Source organism: Electrophorus electricus, chromosome 21, assembly GCF_041902795.1.
Source record: "Electrophorus electricus isolate QZ-2024a chromosome 21, ASM4190279v1, whole genome shotgun sequence".
NCBI lineage: Eukaryota > Metazoa > Chordata > Actinopteri > Gymnotiformes > Gymnotidae > Electrophorus > Electrophorus electricus.
The window spans coordinates 16,796,303-16,820,181 of record NC_137517.1 but is presented as its reverse complement, the minus strand read 5'-3'; the positions used below and the strand labels follow the sequence as shown (position 1 = coordinate 16,820,181).

The window sequence follows — 23,879 nt, the reverse complement described above, 5'->3', positions numbered from 1 at the left end:
TCGAATCAATGCCCACGTCCATGTTTCTACGCGACTGGGCAACCTTTATCAAGTCCACGCAGCGGTTGGTTTGTGCAGCTGTCAGTTAACTCCATATCACTCCCGATTGGTTTACGTAGCTGTCAGTCAAATCCACCCCGCCCCAAACAAATCCACGGGTTAGTGTGTGAAATGCGGCGTCGGGAATGTCCTTCTGCACCGTTACCCGAGCGGGAGTGCGAGTACGTGATTGAGCTGGTTTTCTTTTGGTCTCACGTTTTCAACAACCGCCATCTGATTTTTGCTGTAAATACTACAGCACTTCCTTAGTTTCATGCATTTCCGTGGGCGGCAGCTATCGTAGCTCGGACGCTATCAGTCTCGCTGGGGTGGCCAGGCTCGTTGACTTTGCTAGCGGGTGAAGATGTGGACAGGACGCGGGGCGAGATGACCGCTCACTGCCTACACGGGACACAAACGCAGCTTGTGAGTTAGCTGACGGCCAAACCAGCCAGACAGCTTCATAAGGCCCCAGAAGCGAGAGCTCTCCTGCGAGCCTGCACACATCCTCCTCTGGGGTCTCCGTTCCTTCACAGGGCTTCGCTCGCTGGTCGGAGTTGTTGGCACAGTTGCTCGTATGTGGGACTGCGTTGAGCAGCGTGCTGTACAAGTGCTTGGCATAGAAATTCGGGTTGGTTTAAACATTGCTATCTTAGCTGAGTTAGTTTCGGAAGTAGATGTGCCCGGGTTTAGTGCTGTGACCGTATAGGTTGGATGCACAGTCACTATAATGAATAAAGTCTAAGCAACTTTTGTTTTTTTGTCCTACGCAAAGGGCGTGGGAAGTGTTGGAGAAACGCAGCGACGTTTGCTTTGTAAGCGTGTCTTGCCAAGCCAGTTTTTTTTTCTGTCTTAAAATGTGTGTCATAAGACTGGAGTAGGTTTTAGGCTTGTTTATTTAAGCACATGTATTAATGGGGACCGTCAGCTGGATAAGAACTTTGCTCTTGTCTCCTAGGTAACGAACATGATGCACCAGGGAAGCCTGACTCCGGATCAGTTCTAACCCGCCGTTATTAGTCCTGCAGCACTGAACTGATCAAACTGATCTTTGGTCAGTTTGAAAGCTGGGCCCACGAGCAGAGCCGTTGCCCTGGCTGCCTGCACCTGATCCTGGATCAGAGGGTGGGAATCTGGATGCAAAAGCCTGCGCTGTGTAGCACGGAGGGGTAGAGCTAAGATGTCCGTTAGCAGAGCAGAGAGTATGTCCATCGTGCAGGCTTTGGCCATGACCGTGGCCGAGATACCCGTGTTCCTGTATTCCACGTTTGGCCAGGTACCCATATGCGTCTGCCATTCTCACCTTACCACACACACAAAAGGACACCTTTACAAACATCCCTATTTGACAGCAACACACACACACACACACACACACGAATACTTTTACAAACATCCCTATTTGACTGCAACGCACACACACCCTTACACCATCCTTATATGATTGCAACACCCCCCACACACGCGCGTACATGCGCATATGACCTGAGTTTATCCAAGGTACTTGTGCCACTGTGTGCCAATTGCAGTGTTCAAACAGATGAAAAGATTAACAATTGTAATAGTATAATTAAATATTAACAATTGTAATAGTTTAACAAATGATCAAATGTAATTGTTAAGTTGTTGTCTGTTTGTTAAATGACAATTTTACATGAACTATTTTGAGATCGGGAAGATGGCTGTCCTCTAAATGGCTGGATGGCTTGCTGATATTAGTTTCTTTGCACACACTTCTGATCTCATGTTACTAAGTACAATAATGAACCCAGAGGTGTCTTGCCAGCCAGCGAATGTTATGGCCCTTGTCACGTAGGTTCTGTTTGTTTTGCAATGCTGGACTGGCACTGGACTCTGCCATTGTTTGAAACATTAAAGGAAAATTAATCATAAAGTTTTAATAAATCATAGTAAGCCATGTAGAGAATGACATCTGAGGAACCTGCCCTTTTTTAACTTCTTTAAACAATATTTAAAACAACTTTTTGATGTTTTATTGTAAGCGGGTGATTACAAAAATGGCAGAGATGCCAAAATGAATTGCACAACCTATCAGAGCGGGGTTGCTAGACAAAGTCCAGTGTTTTTAGGAAAAGAAAGTGAAAGGTCAAAGTTTTAAGTTTTTAAATTGATTTGCATCTCACAGCTGTAAGATTCGCGCCGTCTTCCGTGTTGACAGTTATGTTGGGCTCTGTGTCATGCTGCTGGTCAAGTGGACCTTGTGCAGATCAGTGGTGTCACGGTTTCTCCACAGTGCCAGGACTTTTTGGCAAAACCCTGCATGTCGTTGACGGGTGACCGGAGACTTGGCGTGTGACCCGCGTCGAGGTCATATTAGGCATGTGCACCTGGTAGTTGAACACGTTTCATGTGTGCGATGTCGGTCCATAACAGCTCGTCCTTTTAATTCTCTTTTTGTAATTCTTCATATTTATACCAGGGTCTCCACTAATTACAGGGTCCTCTGTGTGATTGCACACCAAAAGAACAATATTTGTTTGATTGTGTGACTTCAGACATACGTCAGTTTCGTCTGATCACGGATCAGTTCATTTGACCGTTATATGGCTCTCCAAAAGGAAATCTGTGATTTCTGTGATTTCCCATTTCATTCCTCCTCTCTTCCTTTCTCTCTCTCTCAGTCCATTTTCTCTCAGCTGCGGTTGAGTCCGAGCTTGAAGAAGGTGCTGTTTGCCACGGCGCTGGGTAGCGTGGCCCTGGCGCTCACCGCCCACCACCTGAAGCGGCGCGGCAGGAAGCGGAAGCAGGTGGCAGACAAGTCTGAGCCGAAGCCCGGCGGTGTTCCCGAACAGCTGCTGCTGCGTGCGGGAAGACCGGCGTCATTAAAGAAAGGTGGGAACAGGCTCATAAAGGAATACTGCAGCGTTAAATCCTTTTTTATGCAGCCTGACGTGTAGGCTGAGTACAAAAAAAAAAAAAAAAAAATGTCAGGAACAATGTTCCACTGAGCTTCTGCAGGGTGGCTTTGCCTAACTGTGATTTTGTGTGTTTGCAGGTCCGTATCTAGGACGACAGGTGGTGGGTCCGGGTACTGCCAGCAGTGACGTGATGAGTGGAATCTCCCTGGCTGCCAGCAAACACTCTTCCCACAGCATCACTTCAGTAAGACTGATGACACACACACACGCATGCACACAGTCCAGCTCCTCTGTTACCGTTCCGTGCACCAGGTTGCACCGTCATTGGCTGGAACTGTCTGTTGCAGGCACGACTCCCGCCCTCTCCCAACCAGTCAGCTAGTGGGGGCGGTCCTTGGGAGGCGGAGCCTGTGTCCGGGGAGGCTGGCGTAATAGAAGACACGGATGCGGAGAACCTTTACCTCATGGGTAACTCCAGCAAGTTCACGTCGCCTCATGACTTCATGTTTGTTAGGCTCTGTCGCCCCCTGTGGGTGTGGAGTTGTAAGGTCATGTATAGGTGTTGACGGATTGATAGTTTTCAACCTGGACCCAGCCCCCGGCTCAACTGATTAGGTGTTCCTGGTTGCTGGTTGAGTGTAGGGAGGTGAGACAGACCGTAAATGTGGACGGTTTATTGGGTCTTGAGATCTGGTTTAAATAATGTTACCCTATGGAAGATTGAGATGAGATTATACTGCCCCCGTGTGGCAACAGAGAAGTACTGATAGTTTTACAGTGATGTTATGATTTAAATTCTTTGTCCAATTAAAGAGAAAAGTGCCCTGTAGATGGAGCTCTGAACTGGTCTTTAGATGCTGTGGTGCTCATTACTACCCCCTATAGGTATGGAGCTGTTTGAAGAGGCGCTACAGAAGTGGGAGCAAGCTCTGAACATCCGACACCAAGCACGGTCCGGCGCTTCTGCCAGTAACAGCCTCGCCCAGCAGGGGGTGTCACACATGGTAAAGGCCATCCCATCAACACACAGTGGCTGTGTGAGAGATGCTTCCAAGTGTAATTTAATTCACTCTTAATAGTATTAGTTTTGCCACCTACTGGTGGATTATGAAATGACACCTTAAACCTCGTTCCTGGGGAGAGGGCCATAACACCCTCACCCTGTGATCCCGGCAGCCGGAAGGTCGCAATCGGAAGCTTGCCGAAAAGCTTGAATGTCTTCTGCACCGGGCGTATCACCTGCAGGAAGACTTTGGGACCAGTATCCCTCCTGAAAGCCTGCTCACAGAGCTGGGTGAGTTTATGCTAAGGCTCGAATAAAGTTCATGGACCTGAGTTCACACTTGCAGTATTTTTCCTAATGGCTGTGTGTGTGTGCGTGCGTGCATGTGTGTGTGTGTGTGTGCAATGTAGAGAGTGAAGGGACGCTGATCTTGCCCACTGTGGGGAGCTCTCGCAGGCCACAGGACGACGATGCAACAACCATCACCTCTGACAACTCCTTCTTTTCCGCAGCGGAGGTGAGGATGGGCACGCGTGCACACACACGCTGAAGTAATAAAACGTTTGCAGGTAGCAAGGTTTAAACACCGAGTTAGAAATGATTCCTTGTGAAGTGTGTTTGGAGTAAAGCCCTCTAAACACATCTGTGTGAGTCGCATCATCAGAGTGGACCAGAGAAAGCGTTTTAGCAGCGCACACTCGATGGTACGGGATGAAGCCATGTTTATGGTTAAAAGGGGAAGTCTTTTGTTTTTGTTACCAGACTGCTCTAGAAATCACATTTACTGGCCCTGTACCGCGGGGAACATTTAGACCCACACGGCGGGGCGTCGTGCAAATTGAGATCCAATAATGTGGAAGTTACCCATCACTGTAAAAGCTGAAGCGCGACACCATTGTGTCTCACTGGGAGATTTTCCTTTGGCTAAACAAAGATGATCTGCAAACGTCATCTTGCAGATGTTTCATGTCAGCTTCACCCTGCCCTTGTGGCAAGATAACGAAGCACAGGACTCTCAATGAGGCTTTCCAAGTCTTTTAAAAACAATCTTCCCCAGTACTTATGACATTATCTCTCACGGGAACAGTCCAGTGAGCTACCTTAGACTCCCACGGAGGCCTCTGATCTGCACTTACAGACCCTGACCTTAAGATACCCCAGTAACATTATTCATCTTTATGCTTTCATGGTCTTGCACCACTCTGCACCTGTGACAGAGCTTCAAAATCTTTATAATGAGATCGCATATTACCTTGTGAAAATACAGAATACCGTTTGGCTTTTCCTTCACCCCACAACAGTTTATTACCTCAACATATATACACACACACACACACACACACACACACACACACATATATGTGCTCTCTCTCTCTCTGCTGTAGCTGTTTGACGTGTTCCCTGAGGACGAGGTGTATCAGCCGATAAAGTCAGCAGCTCTGTATGAAGAGGCGTCGAGTTTAGTGAGGGATGGAAAAATAGCCTGCAGAACTCTCAGGTAATACACGCGAGTGCCCCGCACACCAGCGCCCTGAATCGATCCCCAAGGACACAGTAAACATTAAACACATTACACATGGTCACCCTGCACGCTGCATGTTTTTAATGCAGATTTAGAGAGGTGGGAGTGTCTACTGATCACTCCTGTAGTACACTCTAGCACCCCATACCTAGTAGTACACGTGGTGTGACGACCAAACCCTGAACAACAGGGTCGCGTTAACCCTCTGTGGTCTGCAGAAGCTTCCTGTGACGTAGACTGACTCATTGTGGTTAGGACGCTGCAGAGAACAAGCTGTTTATCAGATGGTTTCTCTTCCTTGTTGTTTGAGCGGAAGAGCTGATGTCAGAAATGAATGTAGCTTGACTTTACACCCCTGAAGAGTGTTTCCTGAGGACAGCCTTACCAGAACTGAGCTGCATTTTTTTTTTGGTGGAGTAACTTGTAGTTAGTTTGTGTGTGTGTGTGTGTGTGTGTGTGTGTGTGTGTGTGTGTGTGTGTGTGTGTGTGCGTGTGCGTGCCTGCGCTTGCTCTACAGGACGGATCTACTGGAGTGTTACAGTGATCAAGACTTTCTGGCTAAGCTGCACTGCGTTCGACAGGCGTTCTATGTCAGTGCACACACACACACACACACACACACACACACACAGAAATAACTCCACACGCAAAAGTAACCTTGTGCTCGCTCTCTGCCTCTTGCTGTCTTTCTTTTGCTCTTGCGCGCTGTCTCTCTCTTTTTTTTTTTGTTCTACCTCTCTCTCTGCTCACCCACCCACTCACACATTCTTCTGACTTGATTGCTGTCTTGCTCACTGCCTGTATTCTTACTGTGGTACTCACTAGGGTGTGTGGGTGTGGGTGTGTGTAGGTACTGCTGTTAGATGAGACGCACAGAGCCTTCTTTATGGAGACTGGCAAACAGATGATCACTGGGCTCATGATCAAAGCCGGCAAGGTACCAAATCCCTAAACAGCCCCTGACCCAGCGTCTGCTGCCCTCGTTGGAATAAATGTGATGTTTATTCTCCCTATGGATACCCTGCTTGGCTTTTGTGTTTTTTAAATTGGTTTTCTTTTTCCTCTGTTTGTACACGTGCGTGCGTGTGTGTAGAGTCCGAAGGCGTTTTTGGAGAGCTATCGGGACATGTTGCTGTACACTCAGCGAGAGGAGACCTGGCCCATCACCAAGATGGAGCTTGAAGGACGAGGGGCATGTCTCTCTATGTGTCTCTCTACGTGTCTGGCTGCCTGTCTGTCTCTCTGCATGTGTCTCTCTACCTATCTCTCTGTGTCTCGCTGCCTGTCTCTCTATCTCTCTGCGTGTATCGCTGTCTCGCCACCTGTCTCTCTACATCTTTCGCCACCTGTCTCGCTGCATGTCGGTCTACGTGTCTCACTACATGTCTGTGTCTCTACTTGTCTGCCTGTCTCTCTCTCTTTCTGTAGATCTGTGTGTCTTTCTCCAATTTCCTCTTTTTTTCACTTTTGTTTATTAAACCTATTTAATCTCTTCATATTTATTTCTACTTTTCAGATAAACATGTTTGAATTAAAATGCTTTCCTACCATGAACCTCCTGTCTGCCTTTGACCTCGATCTGACTAATCTTACACATGAATCAGGTAAAATGATAGGTGCTATCGCTGACCTTTACCCTTTGACCTCTGTGTAGGTGGTATGTATGAACTTCTTCGACATCGTGCTAGACTTCATTCTCATGGACGCGTTTGAGGACCTGGAGTACCCTCCCACCTCCGTCGTAGCCGTCTTGCGGAACCGATGGCTGTCGGATAGTTTCAAAGAGACGGTGCGTAAAAATCCGAAACCGTTTCCCCGTGCGGCTTTCCTGCCGTGGCTCCCAGGCTCGGTCGGAGCCGTCCCCCTCCTCCGGGCGTGTTGGAGAAGACGCCACCGTTCGTGTATTCTGCCGTCTTTGTGTCTTCTAGTCAGATTCTCTCTCGTTCTCTTTCTTTCCATGTTTGTTTGTCCTGCCCCTCTTTCCCCCCACAGGCATTAGCTACGGCTTGTTGGTCAGTGTTGAAAGCAAAGAGAAGGTTACTGATGGTACGTTTCTGTAAATCTTCTTACATACATTGTGTCGTCACATCTGTCATCAAAACACACACACTCGCTGGTTTTCCCTCAAGGCACAGTGGTGGACCAAAACCTGTTCATTCTGAAATTGCACATTGCTCAAAAATAGCAGGCAGGAAAAAACGAGCTTGTTACTGCAGCTCCGTGGTGGTCTCCTGTTCTCCACGCTGTAGCTCAGTATTAGTTTTTGTTATTCATATAACCGATCATTTTTATAACAGCACGTGTGTGTGTGTGTGTGTGTGTGTGTGTGTGTATGTATGCACGCGCACATATCCCCGTATTATTGTACTGAGGAGGCAGATGGTTAGCCACGTTTCTCACTCTTGTGCGTCTCTCAGGTTCCAGACGGGTTCATATCCCATTTCTACACCATCTCGGAGCACGTCAGTCCCGTGCTGGCGTTCGGCTTCCTGGGGCCCCGGCTGCACCTGACTGAGGTGTGCACCACCTTCAAGGTAAGAACCATAGCTAGGCTGCTGTCAGACGCATCGTCTGACGCCACGGCCGTAAGCACTGGGGCATGCTGGTCATGTCCTTCGGCCTACAGACAGTGTCCACCTTTTAAAAGTGACGCACTTGAATATCGGCCTTTTTAATGTGAGGTGGGTGGTTGAGTAGGTGGGGTGGGGTTATATAGACGTGCTTAACGGTTTAGCTTCAGGTTTCTTCTGGAGCCGGTGCTCCAGACCACGCATCACGGTGTCAGCATCCTGCATTCTGATCGTTCAGACAGGGAGTTTCGAGTGGGTCTGTTTGGAGTCCCACGTTTCCATGTCCTGCCGGACGGCAGGAACCTGGAATCAAAACGAGGCATTGGAGCTCCCGCAAAATGATGACGCTCCATCTTTTGCGTCTTATGAAAGTATGGGTGGCTTCTGAATGAGTCGTGCCTGCTGTCCTGCAGATTGGAACTCAGGCACGCTCTTAAACCACATCCACCTTTCATGTGAAGTCGTCACCTCCCACCGCCGTCTGATCGCTCTGCTTCTGCTTCGAAAACTGTTTGGCAGTAAACGTGCCCTAGAGTTGTTCATTCCTTTTTTTTAAAACTACGTGCCAAATTCTTATGATGACTGTGCGTTTCTTGAAAGAGTGTTAAAAGCACATTTGGACTGGATGTGTGAGTAAATGTTGTTGTTCTTTTTGTTTTCCTTATAGACCTTCACTTGGGGAATATAACCTAACTGGCGTGTGTGTGTGTGTGTGTGTGTGTGTGTGTGTGTGTGTAGCTACAAATAGTGCAGTACCTGAAGGACATGTTTGACCAGGACAAGGTGCGCTTCACCTCAGCCCAGTCCCTGGCCGAGGACATCCTCAGCTTGTCGCACAGGCGTGCGGACATTCTCCTCGGCTACTTGGGCGCCAACAGCCTTCCGGAGACCAACGGCGTGGCGCTCTCTAGCCCGTGCCAGGCGGACGATGCCCCCCGGCTGCCCACGGGACAGGAGGACTGAGCCGCCGCTGTGGTGGAGCTCCGGAACGTTCTAGAACGGCTCAGGCAAAAGGAGATTACAACTGAGCTGTTTGAAGTTCCCCGGTTTCGTGCCGACTTTTATGGAGAAAAAAAAATCTAGAATCAATTCAGATGGAATTCTACAGGTGGAATTCTTTTAATTACTGAGATTGAAAGGCCTATTCTCAATCAGTGGGAACGCTTTCAACAGTTACAATTAGCAGACAGGAAACTACATCACCAGAGATTATAATTCACTTAAAATAAATGAGGAAAATGACTGTACTGGAACACATGGCAGTGGTTGATCAGCCGCATCCGATCCTGGTTTGCCATAACCATGGAGACTAGCGGGTACCCAGCCGTGTTGTCTGTGTGTGTGGGTGTGGGTTGGGCACACTTTGGAAGCGTGTACTGAATGGGATTTTGTTGAGATTATCCCACTATCCGGCCGGGTCTCCTGAGGGAGGCTGTGGAATCTTTGCTGCTTTCTGTGGAACCTGATTGACCCCGGGAGAACACCAGGAGGAATCGTAACAACTCAAATCCCAAAAATAACACTGAACCCAGTTTGTTTTTGCTGCTCTCACTGTTTATATATAAACTGTTACACATGGTCCCAACCTGGCGCACGCTTACACAAACTTGTACACACCTTAAGTTATGTTGAATCTCTTTTTTTTTTTTTTTTGGCAGTCTTTGGGTATTTGCATACCAGTTGTGTGCATTACTGCTTGATTTATGAAAGATGAGAGAGAGAGAGAGAGAGAGAGAATGAATGAATTAATTAATTAATGAATGAATGAGTTTGGTCTCTTCGTGTTGCTTTCATGGTTGGACTATAAACCTCAGTGCCAGTCGTGAATAAGCACTGGAAACTTGGGTCTGGATTTAGACTTAATCCAAGTCTGGGAAATCGACCTTTTGGGTTTAATCTAGTGCATAGTTGAGTTGAGATCAACCGGCTTTTAAATTCAGATCAACAATGATTTGAAATGGAACCTTTTAGTGGCCAACCTGCGTGTCGTTTTTTCCTAATCCGGGTTATGTTAGCACTGTGGTTCCTAACCCAAGTCATCTATAAACGCTTAAAATGGCTAACGCGAATGAAAAACGGTGGAGGTAAATTAGCGTCTCATAAACTGGTTTATGATAACCGGTTGGTGCTGCTACCAGTTTCCATCACTATTAATGCCGTTGGTTAGGAGAACCTACAGGAACCACACAGACAGGCTAACCTCTAGTATAGGACTCCCGTAATCCCCGTGGCACATATAAACCATCGTTTAAGTCTTAAACTAGAATGTAGGTGTATAGTGTTTTTCTCTGGCCAGGAACTTCCAGGGTCGCTGTACTGACGGGTCATGAAATATGGGATTTGTAACAGAGATTTGTGAATTTATGCCTTGCGCTCCACGTTTTGCCCCCAGTCCCACAAAACCTGTAATCTGGTGGATCTGCCTTCGTTTGCTGCTTTGCACTTTACTATGAAATGAGAGAGATTTGTTTATTGGGAGGTGGAGGTCTACCTTTTAATCTTTTTATGGCAGTTCAGAATAGTCAGGTATGCTGCGTCTAAATCCTTGCCTGTGTTTTTATTGATGGGTTTGCACTAGTGAACTTGCCATCGTTTAAGAGCAGCAGAATGAGTGTATGCACAGAAGGACTTCATAAGGCATGTGTTCACGGTTCCCCTGTGAACCAAGACATTTGTCGTGTATGAGATTGCTGAAATGTACCTTAATCAGAACCAGAGGGAGGAGGTCCAGGGACTGCACTGCACACTACAGTATTGTGTATCTGTTTGCATGTGCGTTTGTAGGCTACGATTAGGACATTTTCGAGCTGAATCACGGGTAAGATAAGTCTTGTCCTCCTGTGGGTATATTAGTAAAATAGCTTTATAGTGCAAGTTAACTGTAGATCGGTGATGTCCATTTTTGAACTAAACATAACAGAAAAATCTCATGAGTTCAACAAAGAGAATTCTTTTTTTTCCTCAAATGTACTAATTGGCGCCATCTCCTTCCGTTTGGCTCAGCAGCTAGTCCTAAAATGAACTGTGAACTCCATTTTTGTTTATTTTATTGGGATCTTTTTCTCCCTTGCCATTGCACCAGCATTCACAGAGCGCGCGGGGTGAAGCGTCGTCACGCTGAGATGAAGGAATGCTTTGATGTTGGGCGCGCCTGTGCGTGTTGTCCTAAGATCAGGGCGGCGTCTTGACTGATGGCTGTAGCAAAGCAAGCCGTATTATCTTAGCGATTATGGTTTTAATGCTACAAAAGGGAATTTTTAAAAACTAAACTGCGGGTGGGGGTGGTGGTGTCGATCGGTGAGAATCTGCTTGAAATGATATCGGTGTCTCCCGTACTGTGTGTTAATGCGTTATGAAACATCCGTGACAACCAGAACAGCTCAAATTATAACCTGTTCCTGGAATGTCCGGTGGTAGCTGTTGAATTCCAAAAGTCTGTAGTGGAGATGGGAGAAATCTTATTGGGATATCATTCCGACCTTAACGGTCATCCATTAATGTGCCATCAGAGGCAGACAGGTTCTCCAAACCATGAAAGCACGTGTGTCCCCCATCTGGTCATCTGGTTGTACTTCTGTAACACAAAGAAATTGGTTACAGTTGAGGAAGGGTTGTGAAATCTGGTCATGGTTTGATTCTTTGCTTGTGCACGGCCTTGTTGTGAATGTGTCTGTGTATGTTAAACCTCACTGCTCTAGGAGAACGGCCAGCCTGTCACAGTGCTTTTCAGAAGCTTTTACTGTTATTTTTCATTGTGCAAATGCCTTTCGAAAGTCATTACTGTTTTTAAAAGTTTAAAAATGTCACGAGAGTGCCCATCAGAGCAGCTAGTGGATCAGAATTCGGTGTAGGCCAGCGTTTGCTGGGCATTTTCACTGTATATATTTTAAGGACTATGGCAATGTTTAAATATTTTCTTATGTCATAACAGAGTTATAGCTTTATCGTGTAGGCCCTATTAATGCTAACCAAGTGCTCTAAATTGTGAAACAAACAAAAAAAAGTATTATTCTTGTTGTTGTTGTTGTTGTCTTGTATACAAAAGTCTCCCACAGCCTTCGTATGGTTAGAGTGTAGGTCATGTACCAGCTGCAGGTTACCCACTGTGTTGTAACTGCATCAATTGCACTGGGCGTTTCTTTACAAAATGACTGCTTTCTGATTCATGAATGAGTTTTGGACTTTGGCATGAGATTGTCTAAACTGTAAAAGTTTGAATCATTTGTATACGTGTGGCCAAACTGAAGGAACTAGAGCTGATGTTGAGGTTGGACAAGAGGTCTTTTGTTCCTTACTTAGGATTTTCCTCTGCCTGTATTTTTTAAGAGTAAAAGTAAACACAAATAGTAATAGTACTTATTTCCCAGCCAAACATAAACAATCTTCATTTTTCTTGCTTGTCTTCTCTGGTCATTTCCATTTGTCTGACTCCATACTGCAGTTTTTCATTAGAATTAACATGCTCTACTTCATTTGTAATTCAGATCTGTTTCTTTACATGTAATGACTAACAGCTGTTCATATATTAGTTACAGTGTTCAAGAAGTGTGTGAGAGTCTGCTCTGGTGCCGCAGTTTCGTGTTCACGTTTTCCGAAAATTGGGCATTTGTAAGCAGAAGGTTGCTGGTTCAAGTCCCACCACTGCCAAGTTGCTGCGGTTGGGCCTCTGAGCAAGACCCTTAACCCTCAATTGCTACAGTTGTACTCAGTCATAATTGTAAGTTGCTTTAGATAAAAGTGTCAGCTAAATGTGGTAAATGTAAATTCCTAGTGTAGTCAACCCTCAAAACGAAGAAATGACAGCACTGTTTTGAAACAGACCCTTGTTGAAAAGGGTGATCCTGTAGACTCATTTAGTTTAATTTAACAAAAAGTTCAAACAAAAAAAGATATTTCATTCATCCCGAAGTAAATTGCAGAAAATTATAAAATGAATTTCTATTATTAACATGACAAAGGTACTCTGATGTCATGTTTAATTTGAAATGTTATTTAATAGTGGCGCATTGTTTAATTAGAAATGCCAGAAACGTTCATAAAGGGTATTTAATAAACGTACAGCCACCGCCTCTTTTGCGATCGTCAGCGGCACTGCGCCATCACCCCGCATTTGTCCTGCAGCGCACAATATTACATTCAGCTGGAGAAAACGAGTCTGATGTGACATTACTGTACACAGCACATGGCAGAGCAGCACACAACTACGCATAGAACAAGGGGGGGGGGGCGTAAACATATTCATATTTCTTTTGCTAACAGCACGCCTAACCTTAAGACATGTTTCAGACACTCGAGGAAGTCTTGCATTTATTGAAAACACCGTGTCAGCATGGCCGTGCACCAGCGCGTGTCCCCATTCACTTATTCTTTCCTTTCATTTGAATAAACCCAATTTTCACATGTCCGGTCGAGCGCCCTCTGATTGGACGACAGCCGTCAGGCGCACGACTCCGATTGGACGACGTCCGTCAGGCGCACGACTCCGATTGGACGTTTGTTCCCGTGCAGATTTTTTCCTTTGAGGGTCCGGCTCGTGAATGGCCGATTACCGCAGACGTGCCCGTTGAACGTGATAGGCAAAAGACGATGGGTACTTCCACCCTGATTGGCTAAAGACGCTCAGTACGTCCATCCTGATTGGCTGAAGACTCTCGGTGGCTCCAACGTGATTGGGCAATGCTCGACGCCCGGTGTCCGGGTAAGATGGCGTCGGGAGAGCAGTGCTCGGCACCACCTCGATGGCAGTCGATATCTTTAACACACGTAGAGTATCCGACTGGTGAGTGTTTTTGAATTTCTTGGTTTTATCTAAAATAACTCGCGTCGTGGCACAGCGTTTTGGTCCTCCCGTGACTGCTGCGGGCTGTTTACAACTGAATGGACGCGACTAGCTGTTGTTGCCACATAGTGATACCATTGGAAACCGTGCATGCTTCGCTCCGCAGGGAACTTAACGCGCCCTGCCAAATAGTGTGCGTGATGCGCATGCGCATGTGCCCTGCACCCTCCCCACGCTGACTGGGACCAGTGGACGTGTCGGCGGGTTACCTGCAACGCTGACGTGTAACTGGGACCGGTGGACGTGCAGGCGCGTTACCTGTAACTCTGACTTGTGACTGGGACCGGTGGACGTGCAGGCGCGTTACCTGTAACTCTGACGTGTGACTGGGACCGGTGGACGTGCAGGCGCGTTACCTGTAACTCTGACGTGTGACTGGGACCGGTGGACGTGCAGGCGCGTTACCTGTAACTCTGACGTGTGACTGGGACCGGTGGACGTGCAGGCGCGTTACCTGTAACTCTGACGTGTGACTGGGACCGGTGGACGTGCAGGCGCGTTACCTGTAACTCTGACGTGTGACTGGGACCGGTGGACGTGCAGGCGCGTTACCTGTAACTCTGACGTGTGACTGGGACCGGTGGACGTGCAGGCGCGTTACCTGTAACTCTGACGTGTGACTGGGACCGGTGGACGTGCAGGCGCGTTACCTGTAACTCTGACGTGTGACTGGGACCGGTGGACGTGCAGGCGCGTTACCTGTAACTCTGACGTGTGACTGGGACCGGTGGACGTGCAGGCGCGTTACCTGTAACTCTGACGTGTGACTGGGACCGGTGGACGTGCAGGCGCGTTACCTGTAACTCTGACGTGTGACTGGGACCGGTGGACGTGCAGGCGCGTTACCTGTAACTCTGACGTGTGACTGGGACCGGTGGACGTGCAGGCGCGTTACCTGTAACTCTGACGTGTGACTGGGACCGGTGGACGTGCAGGCGCGTTACCTGTAACTCTGACGTGTGACTGGGACCGGTGGACGTGCAGGCGCGTTACCTGTAACTCTGACGTGTGACTGGGACCGGTGGACGTGCAGGCGCGTTACCTGTAACTCTGACGTGTGACTGGGACCGGTGGACGTGCAGGCGCGTTACCTGTAACTCTGACGTGTGACTGGGACCGGTGGACGTGCAGGCGCGTTACCTGTAACTCTGACGTGTGACTGGGACCGGTGGACGTGCCGGCGCGTTACCTGTAACTCTGACGTGTGACTGGGACCGGTGGACGTGCCGGCGCGTTACCTGTAACTCTGACGTGTGACTGGGACCGGTGGACGTGCCGGCGCGTTACCTGTAACTCTGACGTGTGACTGGGACCGGTGGACGTGCCGGCGCGTTACCTGTAACTCTGACGTGTGACTGGGACCGGTGGACGTGCAGGCGCGTTACCTGTAACTCTGACGTGTGACTGGGACCGGTGGACGTGCAGGCGCGTTACCTGTAACTCTGACGTGTGACTGGGACCGGTGGACGTGCAGGCGCGTTACCTGTAACTCTGACGTGTGACTGGGACCGGTGGACGTGCAGGCGCGTTACCTGTAACTCTGACGTGTGACTGGGACCGGTGGACGTGCAGGCGCGTTACCTGTAACTCTGACGTGTGACTGGGACCGGTGGACGTGCCGGCGCGTTACCTGTAACTCTGACGTGTGACTGGGACCGGTGGACGTGCCGGCGCGTTACCTGTAACTCTGACGTGTGACTGGGACCGGTGGACGTGCCGGCGCGTTACCTGTAACTCTGACGTGTGACTGGGACCGGTGGACGTGCCGGCGCGTTACCTGTAACTCTGACGTGTGACTGGGACCGGTGGACGTGCCGGCGCGTTACCTGTAACTCTGACGTGTGACTGGGACCGGTGGACGTGCCGGCGCGTTACCTGTAACTCTGACGTGTGACTGGGACCGGTGGACGTGCCGGCCCGTTACCTGTAACTCTGACGTGGCCGAAAGCGAACGTCACAGCTCGGTGCCTCGCGGGAGTGCTCGCGCTCGCTCGGTTTTTGGTTTGTGGAGTTCTTTGCGTTTCGGAGCGCTTAAAGCCTCCACGTTTAAGGAGCAGCCAAACGGCGCCCTTGCTAAGCTAAGCTAAGCTAAGCTAAAGCTAGCATTGCTGTCAGTAGCCCAGCGTCAGTGAAGGCTGCACGAGCCTTTTTGGTGATGCACGTGCGACGCGCGCGCGCGGACGGTCGAGGCGAGCGGTCGGCGCTCCGCTGCCCCGCGCTGCCCTGCCCTCGGTGACCCCGCCTGACGCTCGTGTCTGGGCGTGTGTCGGTCTCCGCATTGAAATGGCTCGTTGTGGCTGTGTCGGATCAAGTCGAGCTGGGCCGCAAAGCAAATGTTTCGGGTGCACGTTGTTTGCATTTAAGCTTGGGTTGAGAGAGCGACGCATTCGCGCGTCTCTTTTCAGCGATCGCGTCCGCAGGTTTTTATTTTCAGATTCTTCCTGAGGCAGGTGTGGTCGGCGTGCGCGTGCAGTACGGGGGGGGTTGCCTCGTGGACGTTTTCTTTAGTGTAGTCTACTCCACCGCTGCGTTGGAATAAAGCAACCCGCTGGCCAGTCCTACTTATGTTCAAGGTTATATTAAGGTTATTTTAAGCCACTGATCTCCCTCGCTGAAATAAAAAAAGAAAGTTCTCCCAGGCTCTGTAAAAAGCGAATGTCGTGGGACGCAAAACCAGGACACAGAGCAAAGGGATCAGTATTCTGTGGTCTCTGTCTCGCATTGCTAGACAATGCAGAACTCTACCTCTTTCAGGAAATTTGATGGGCCAGTTTTTAGGCATGTGGCCTGTACACTGGATCTGTGTGGTATTTTGTGATGCCTTTGGTTACAGTAGTCCTTTCAGATTTTTATTTATTTATTTTTGTTTTATAGATTTTTTTTTTAAAGTATGCTAAGTGCTGTGCAAGGACAAACTTGCAAGCACAGTCAGAAAACGGTGCTTAAGTGATTCTTGAGTGTGGAAAACTGCACAGATGCACCATGTGACTCAGGTCTGAACCTTAGCTGTGCCTTATGCTGTCTGGAATTCAGACAAGGTCACAGTGTTTGTTTTCCTCCAAGCCGATGCCTCTCCTTCCATTCTGAACCACTTCCAGGACCTGAGTTGCAAGTGTCTGATAGCTAAAAACAAAACCAATAAAAAACTTTATTTTTGTAATGTAACTGCATAGCTGTACAGAAGCCTCATGCTTCCGTGTGCAGTGTTTTTTGTAGTGTTTGATGGATTCACCTAATTTTGCACAGTCATGTAATGTGAGGTTAATAATGCTCCTGAATGTATGGTGTTGCTAAAATGAATGTATGGTGTTGCTAAACTTGGTCCTGTACATCTAAAGAGCCTATGTAGTACAATGCACACATTTTGTGTGTGTGTGTGTGTGTGTGTGTGTGTGTGTGTGTGTGTGTGTGTGTGTGTGTGTGTGTGTGTGTGTGTGTGCGTGCGCACAGGTGATCTGACAGGACAGATACTGGCCTACAGCAGTCTGTTGCCTATGGCGATCCTTGTTGGCTTTGTCACGCTCATCGTCTTCAAGAGGGAATTACACACGGTGAGTCACCTGACCTTGACCTCTGACCTTGGCTAAGTTCCCCAGGGATCTGCTACCCTGTGGCATTTAACCGCGGTTCGCATCTGACACCTGGTCCAGCGCGTCAGGCCGTGCTGGCGTACTTAGTCAGCGCCTGCGGGAGCGCTGGTGTTTTAGAGTCTGGTGATGGACAGGCCTGGCCCTTGCAGGCTGCTCCATGCTCCCTGTTTCTGTGAGGGAGCTTTGCCACATGCATGTGTGATCTGTACTCCAGAAGGTCTTGGGACTAGCTGTAAAGTTCTCTCTCGCAGCATTGCAGGGCCTAGTGGCTGGCAAGCTGCATGCTAAACATCTGGCAGCATCAGGTCTAAGGTTTTCGGATGCACTCAGAAGAGCAACATGGAGTGGGTGAACAAGGGTGTGTGCACAGCGACTGCTGAGTGCTGAATTCCAGCACTGGTTCTGTCGTCCTCTCTTCCAGATCTCCTTCTTTGGTGGTTTGGTGATAAACGAAGGGCTGAACTGGGTACTGAAGCACATAGTCCAGGAGCCCCGCCCATGCGGAGGTAGGCTCCTCCCACCTGCGATGCCACCCACTCTCTTGAACTAATCTGCTCGTTTCATTCTTAGCCTTGATTGGCTGGCTTCCCACTGAGACACGCCGACGTGTTGTCCCATTGACCACAAGCATATTAACACACTTGCCATGACATTCAGTTAGAATCAGACAGTGTTTTGGTTTTTATTTTGGGTTTTGGTGTCACTGTTGTTTTGTTTTTAATACTCAGGAACTCCCACCGGTCCGCATTTTCCCTATCCCAACTCCCAGTGCACCTGAACTACATCGCTAACAGTGAATACCTTGTGCAGGTGTATTAGGAGCTGGGTTGGAGCAAAAACATGCACTGGCTGGCCAGTCTTGGGATTGGGATGAGTTTTGGCGATTGTACAGTAATCTGCGTGACGGTACACACAAAAAAAAAATCATCCTCCCTGTTGTGGCGGGGCAGGGCTGCCCTTCACGACACGCATGTGTCTAGCCAGTGAGCTGTGTTTGAGCAAGAGAAAATCTCATAAGACTGGCCGGGCTGTTTGCTGAGCTAGAGAAAGAAGCTTTAGGGGTTTTGTGTGATTCTGTCCAATTCGGCAGGAGAGCACAGCGCTGTGACGACAGAGTATGGAATGCCTTCCAGCCACTCCCAATTCATCTGGTTCTTCATCGTTTACTTCCTCCTCTTCCTCTATTTGAGGTGGGTGTGGCTTCCTGCTGGCTCCACTGAGCATGACCATTTGAGACGTGAAAGGGAAGCTTTTTTTTTCCCTTCTTTCTTTCTTCCCCGGCTCACAGAATGCATCAGACAAACAACGCCAGGTGTGTGGAGTTGTTATGGAGACATGTGCTGTCAGTCATCCTACTGGGCGTGGCTTTGTCCGTGTCGTATAGCAGGTGAGGCGTGCGTGTCTGTGCGTGCGTGTCTGTGGGTGCGTGTCTGTGGTGCGTGTGCGCTAAGTGCAGCTTGTGCTTGTTTTTGCAGAGTTTACCTGCTCTACCACACCTGGAGGCAGGTGGTCTATGGGGGTGTGGCTGGAATGGTGGTGGGAGTGGTCTGGTTTTTCATCACACAGGAAGTGCTGACGCCGATCTTCCCCAAGATTGCAGCCTGGTACACGCACGCACAGTCTTCCTATCCTTTTCAAACCATAGCAGTCATTTCATGGTAGAGCCCCCGTTCACTTTGTGTGTTCTCTCTTTCGCACTCTCTCAGGCCCATATCAGAGTTTTTCCTCATAAGGGATACAAGTCTCATTCCAAATATTCTCTGGTTTGAGTACACGGTCACCAGATCAGAAGCCAGGTAACAGTAATGCGCACAGTGCAGTGTGTGCGTGTGTGCGCGCGCACAGTGTGGGTCAGCTGTGTTTAAGGCTTGTTCTCCTCTTCTGCAGAAACAGACAACGAAAACTGGGAACCAAACTTCAGTGATCTGCGGTCTGCTAGTTCACACTGACGAAAAGGACCCCAGACACACACAAACACACGCATGCACACACACTCACTCTCCCTCTCTCTCTCTCTCTCCTCTCTCTCTCTCTCGCTTTCGTTCATGTGCACACAAACATGCACTCACACACATGCGTGCGCACACATACCCCTACCAACAAACCTACATTCTTTAACACACTGGAGATTTTAGCACCTGGACTGTTACGATCGAGTTTTGAGGGCAGGACCTTTTTCAGGTGGACCAAAGGAGAGAGGTCAGCCCTGACCATCATCAGAATTCTGCCCCCCCTCACCACGGCCCAAACTGGATCTGTGTTCCTAATGCATGCCGACCATGCAAGAAGCAAAGCTATGTCGTGAGAAATGTAATATATATTTTAACCATTAACGCACGTGGGCAAAAACAAACACTAAAACAAACGTATGTTGAGTGAAGGGGGAGGGGCCGGAAGGGGTGATTGAAGAGCTGGTGACTAGCAATGCCGCAGCATGACATTAGTGAACTGCGCTTGTTTTTGTATTTCATAACTGTTGTTGGAGTGGGAAGGCTTTCTTGCAGCACGGTGGGGATAGCTGGCCTACTAGAATGGGTGGGTAGTAGTAGTGACCCTTTTTTGTATGTTTTTGTTTTCTAAAACCTGTCCTTGTGTTTTCATACTTGTGTAATATGTAATATCAAGCAAGATGATTTGCACTTTGTGAATTTGAACGAAATGCTAAACTTTTTGTTATGTTTATTAACACTAGTTACGTCGAATGCGCTCTCTCTCTGTCGGGGCTTTATTTAGTAGGCTGTACTCTGCTGTTTGTGGCGGGCACAGCTGCCCCTTTGGAGCCCTTGTTCCTTGCGAGTGGAGCTCCATGCGGCCGTCCCCAGGGACCGGGCTCTGTGGCCAAGCTTGGTGCCCTGCTCTGGTTCAGGCCGGGGTCCCCAGACCCAACGCCCGTCTTCCTGTGGACCCCTGGCGCTTCAGAAGTAGGGTTATTGGAGGTGCTGCGGATGGATTCTCCTAGACTGGCTCAGGCCCCTGCTTCAGTTGGTATGACCTGTCCTGACCCGACCTGACCTAACCTGACCCGATCTGATAGGCACTACCCCTTGAAAGGTAAGCCGCGTAGCCCAGGCAGGGAAACGCCTGATCCGTGTAAAAGGATGAGGAGGACCTCACACTGACTGCCTCTCTCTCTCTCTCTCTCTCTCTCTCTCCTCCCAGCTCCCCTCACACTGACACTCTCTCTCTCTCTCTTCTCTCTCTCTCTCCCAGCTGCTGTCTCTAGCTCTTTGCATTGCACAGTGGGGACCAAGGAAGTACAGGCATGTTTCAGCGTCTGTATGCTTTCCCCTTTCAGAATGCATTCGACCCCCCTCTAACATGGGGAGGTGGTTTTAAACAGGACCCGCCATGCATAATCCCAGTAGAGGTCCCTCCCTGCATAATCCCAGCATTCCGAGATGTGCTGGATAAGGTCCCCGACACCAGCATGCTGCAGGGATTCTCCGTGGAACACCATTGCACTCCGTCATCACATAAACCTTTTAAACAGTGGGGCGGAAGTAGGCCAGCGTGTTGGAATTCAGAGAGGAAATGCCATCTGGCTTTTTTTTTTCTTTTCTTTTTTTTTTATACAGCCCCCCCCCCCCCGTTTTATTTTTATTTTCCCCATTCCTTTTGTCCGTCGTGTCGCTGCACGTCCGTTCAAACCTTCTGCTCGCGGAGGTTCAGCTTCCAGAGGCTGAACGAGGGGCTGGGGGTGAGGGATGCGGGGGGGGGGCGGAGCCTCCGCAACCCAAAGCTCAGGGGAAACCTTCATCACGCGGCAATGGTGATGCCGAAGAGGATGGTGGAGTTGTCCTGTCGCCCTGCCTGTGGAGAGAGTCGTCGGGACGGGACACTCGTACAGGGAAGGCACAATACTGCATAGCTCTTTTAGATTATTATTTTTTTTTTTATTTTGTTATATTTTATTGTGTAATTCATATCAGGCTGAATAAAAAAAGAAGAATATCTTTTGTCTCTCAGTTTGGGATCCTTACGCAGAAGTTGCCAAATGTACTGTTTTCAACTGCTGGCAACACAACGAAAGGTATCGACAGTTAATTAAACATTTATCAAACGTAATAAACAATTTAGAGAACATGTGCCTATAAACCCTTTGATTACATGAATCCCCCCCCGTTTGATGTCCTCGTCCACTTTCCGGCAACCCTGCCGCTCGTCTGATGAGAGACGCAAGACATAGTGGCACGTGGTAATAACACTAACAGATTTTGTCCCATGCAAAAAATACCTGTTTGTGTGTGTTTGCACGCGGAATCCAAATTTGGTTTAAGAATTTGTGTGTCGGCTCTTTAGCTCTACTTGTGCATGTGTATTTTTTGCGTAATATGGAAGAGGTACTATGCAAAGTGCCCTCTGTGGAGAGGGGTGCTCCCGAGGCCAAATGTAGATGAAATCATACATCTGTATGTTAGAAAACTACATTTCTATATATGCTAAGTGTTATAACATCCTAGTTTATCAATAAAATTCTATATACTTATTGTAAATTGTAATTACTCTGTCACTTAAAAAATCCAGCTTCTAAAAATAATTGTTTTAGGATAATTATAGAAAACTGATCTGAGTTCAGTTTAACACGTACAATAAGGTCCACGTTTTAGTTTGGGGGACCAAAAAACGTTAGCGCTTTCCCGTCCAGCAGGATGGGCAAAAAAAACTAAATGGTTTTTGATAATTTCATGTACGGAATGCTCTGGTTAACAGTTGTAAAGGTCACCTCTCAGGACTGAACGGCGGGTCTACAGGCAGAGGTCAGAGTTCCTGCTGATGTACACCCAAATTGAAGCATGCAAAAAAAAAAAAAATCAAAATATCAGACTGGTTTGCAGGCTGAAGCAGAAATCTGAAGAGGTCCTGTGTTCCTTATGAAGTGATCTGCGTGCGGAGTGGAGGTCCGTACAGCAGATCCCGTGCAGGGGACCACCAAGACGCTGAGCACGTGAAAGGCGGATCGTTCCGGTAGTGGGCGTAAAGGATACGACGATATCAGCACTGGAGGGTCCGAGGTAAGACCATCTTTGTTAAAGAACTGAAAGCTCTCTTGGGACTCTCTGTGGATCTTTGTTCATTATCTCCCCAACCGAGGACAGAGTAATACGAAGAAAAAGGCTTTATTGTACAGGTCCCGCGTGCTGTGATGGCGTCAGACTTCAGCTTGCATAATACTGGGCTGCAATTTGCATATACATAATGTATGTTTGGATATAGTGGTGGAGATTTCAGACACTAGTATGTAAAGAAAGTGGGCAATTGTGTAATCACCCCTGAAAAACGATCAAAATGTGAGTTTGTGTGCTAGTCTGACATTCCCTGGAGGGAACCTCAATAATGCTTAACGTTAACCTGCAATAAAGAAGGATACCTGCTATTCTCTTCCACTAATTCTTAAGTCTGCATCTTTGTTAGTACCATAGTATGCAAATATAGGATATGTTATAAAATGTGAGGACCTCGAACTATATGAACTTAATATAACTACATATAATCGCCTATGAAACCATGTGTAATCATAAGTTGAGATTGCACGTGTGTATTAATGAGATACAATTATCTACGTGCATCAACGTTAAAAAGAGGGAATACAGGAGAGAATGTTACACATATTAGTTGGATATGGAGCTCACAGGCAATTCCATGGGACTGACTACAGGTGTGATGTTCCCAATAAGTATAACTACAGTAAATCTTATCAAAGTGTAATCATAATATAACCAGATAAACAGAACAAGGAGGCAGAAAGAAGGAAGAAATTAGAAACACTGGTCATATAAAACCTAAAAAGGGTCAAACACTGAATTAGAAATACTGATCATATAAAACTGAAGTGGTAAACATGTAGAACTAAAGAGATTCTGCATTCCTTCAGAAGTACAGAGTAAAGGCCTCTGAACAAGAAAGCACTTAGCATTACACATACTCAGTGGTGTGAGAAGATCATTTAAAAATGTTTTTTAAAAAGGCAAGTCCTTCACTGGGATGTAATGGTAACAAACTGACTTTGATGATAATGGATTTCAATTAGCGTAATATTGAATAATTAATGGTTTGGATATAGTGGTGAGATTTGACAGGCGTTCTACACAGGGTGTCTCGGTAAAGTGTGCCTACTGTAATCTGCGATAAAGAATGAGACCAGCTATTCTCATCCATTAATTCTGGAGTGAAATGTTTTTAGGCAGAAGAGGGTTGAAATATTGAGTGAGATATTACGCAGTATTTTCATAAATTGAGCTGTGTATGAAACAGAGACCTCAGTGTAATGACCCTTGAAGGCCACTGTAGGCTTGCCAGAGTAAGAGTAATAACTTTCATAAGTAATGATGTTGGGTAATGTCTTTTTTTTTTATAGAGAAGCTTTACTCATGGTAAATAAGTAAATGATAGCAAAATCAATATCGCATTTTACATTTGTAGGTGAGTTAATTGGATAT

The 23,879-nt window shown here is 47.7% G+C and overlaps 2 protein-coding genes across 6 annotated transcripts; both read left to right on the top strand.

Annotated features, from left to right (window-relative positions):
* Nucleotides 1–139: 139 nt before the first annotated feature.
* On the top strand, nt 140–12,405 carry miga2 (mitoguardin 2). 4 transcript variants are annotated; one of them, XM_081704657.1, is made up of 16 exons: nt 140–221; nt 998–1,315; nt 2,682–2,892; nt 3,056–3,162; nt 3,266–3,386; nt 3,804–3,922; nt 4,095–4,212; nt 4,332–4,438; nt 5,307–5,419; nt 5,961–6,033; nt 6,294–6,380; nt 6,537–6,635; nt 7,098–7,232; nt 7,436–7,489; nt 7,861–7,977; nt 8,752–12,405. In XM_081704657.1, the coding sequence occupies exons 2-16, from the start codon at nt 1,220–1,222 to the stop codon at nt 8,974–8,976; spliced, it is 1,782 nt and encodes a 593-aa protein (XP_081560783.1). In that variant the 5' UTR covers nt 140–221; nt 998–1,219; the 3' UTR covers nt 8,977–12,405. The 4 variants fall into 4 exon arrangements, with proteins under 4 accessions (XP_081560783.1, XP_081560784.1, XP_081560782.1 ...); XM_081704656.1 differs by having other exon boundaries at nt 153–465; XM_027030001.3 differs by having other exon boundaries at nt 153–670.
* A 1,152-nt stretch (nt 12,406–13,557) lies between these two features.
* Nucleotides 13,558–21,393, top strand: dolpp1 (dolichyldiphosphatase 1). 2 transcript variants are annotated; one of them, XR_004775495.2, is made up of 9 exons: nt 13,558–13,792; nt 17,303–17,403; nt 17,864–17,948; nt 18,533–18,632; nt 18,731–18,829; nt 18,918–19,046; nt 19,149–19,238; nt 19,330–20,493; nt 20,602–21,393. XR_004775495.2 is itself a non-coding variant. In XM_027029983.3 (8 exons), the coding sequence occupies exons 1-8, from the start codon at nt 13,690–13,692 to the stop codon at nt 19,364–19,366; spliced, it is 744 nt and encodes a 247-aa protein (XP_026885784.2). In that variant the 5' UTR covers nt 13,558–13,689; the 3' UTR covers nt 19,367–21,393. The 2 variants fall into 2 exon arrangements, 1 of the variants encoding a protein (XP_026885784.2); XM_027029983.3 differs by having other exon boundaries at nt 19,330–21,393.
* The last annotated feature ends 2,486 nt before the right edge of the window (nt 21,394–23,879 follow it).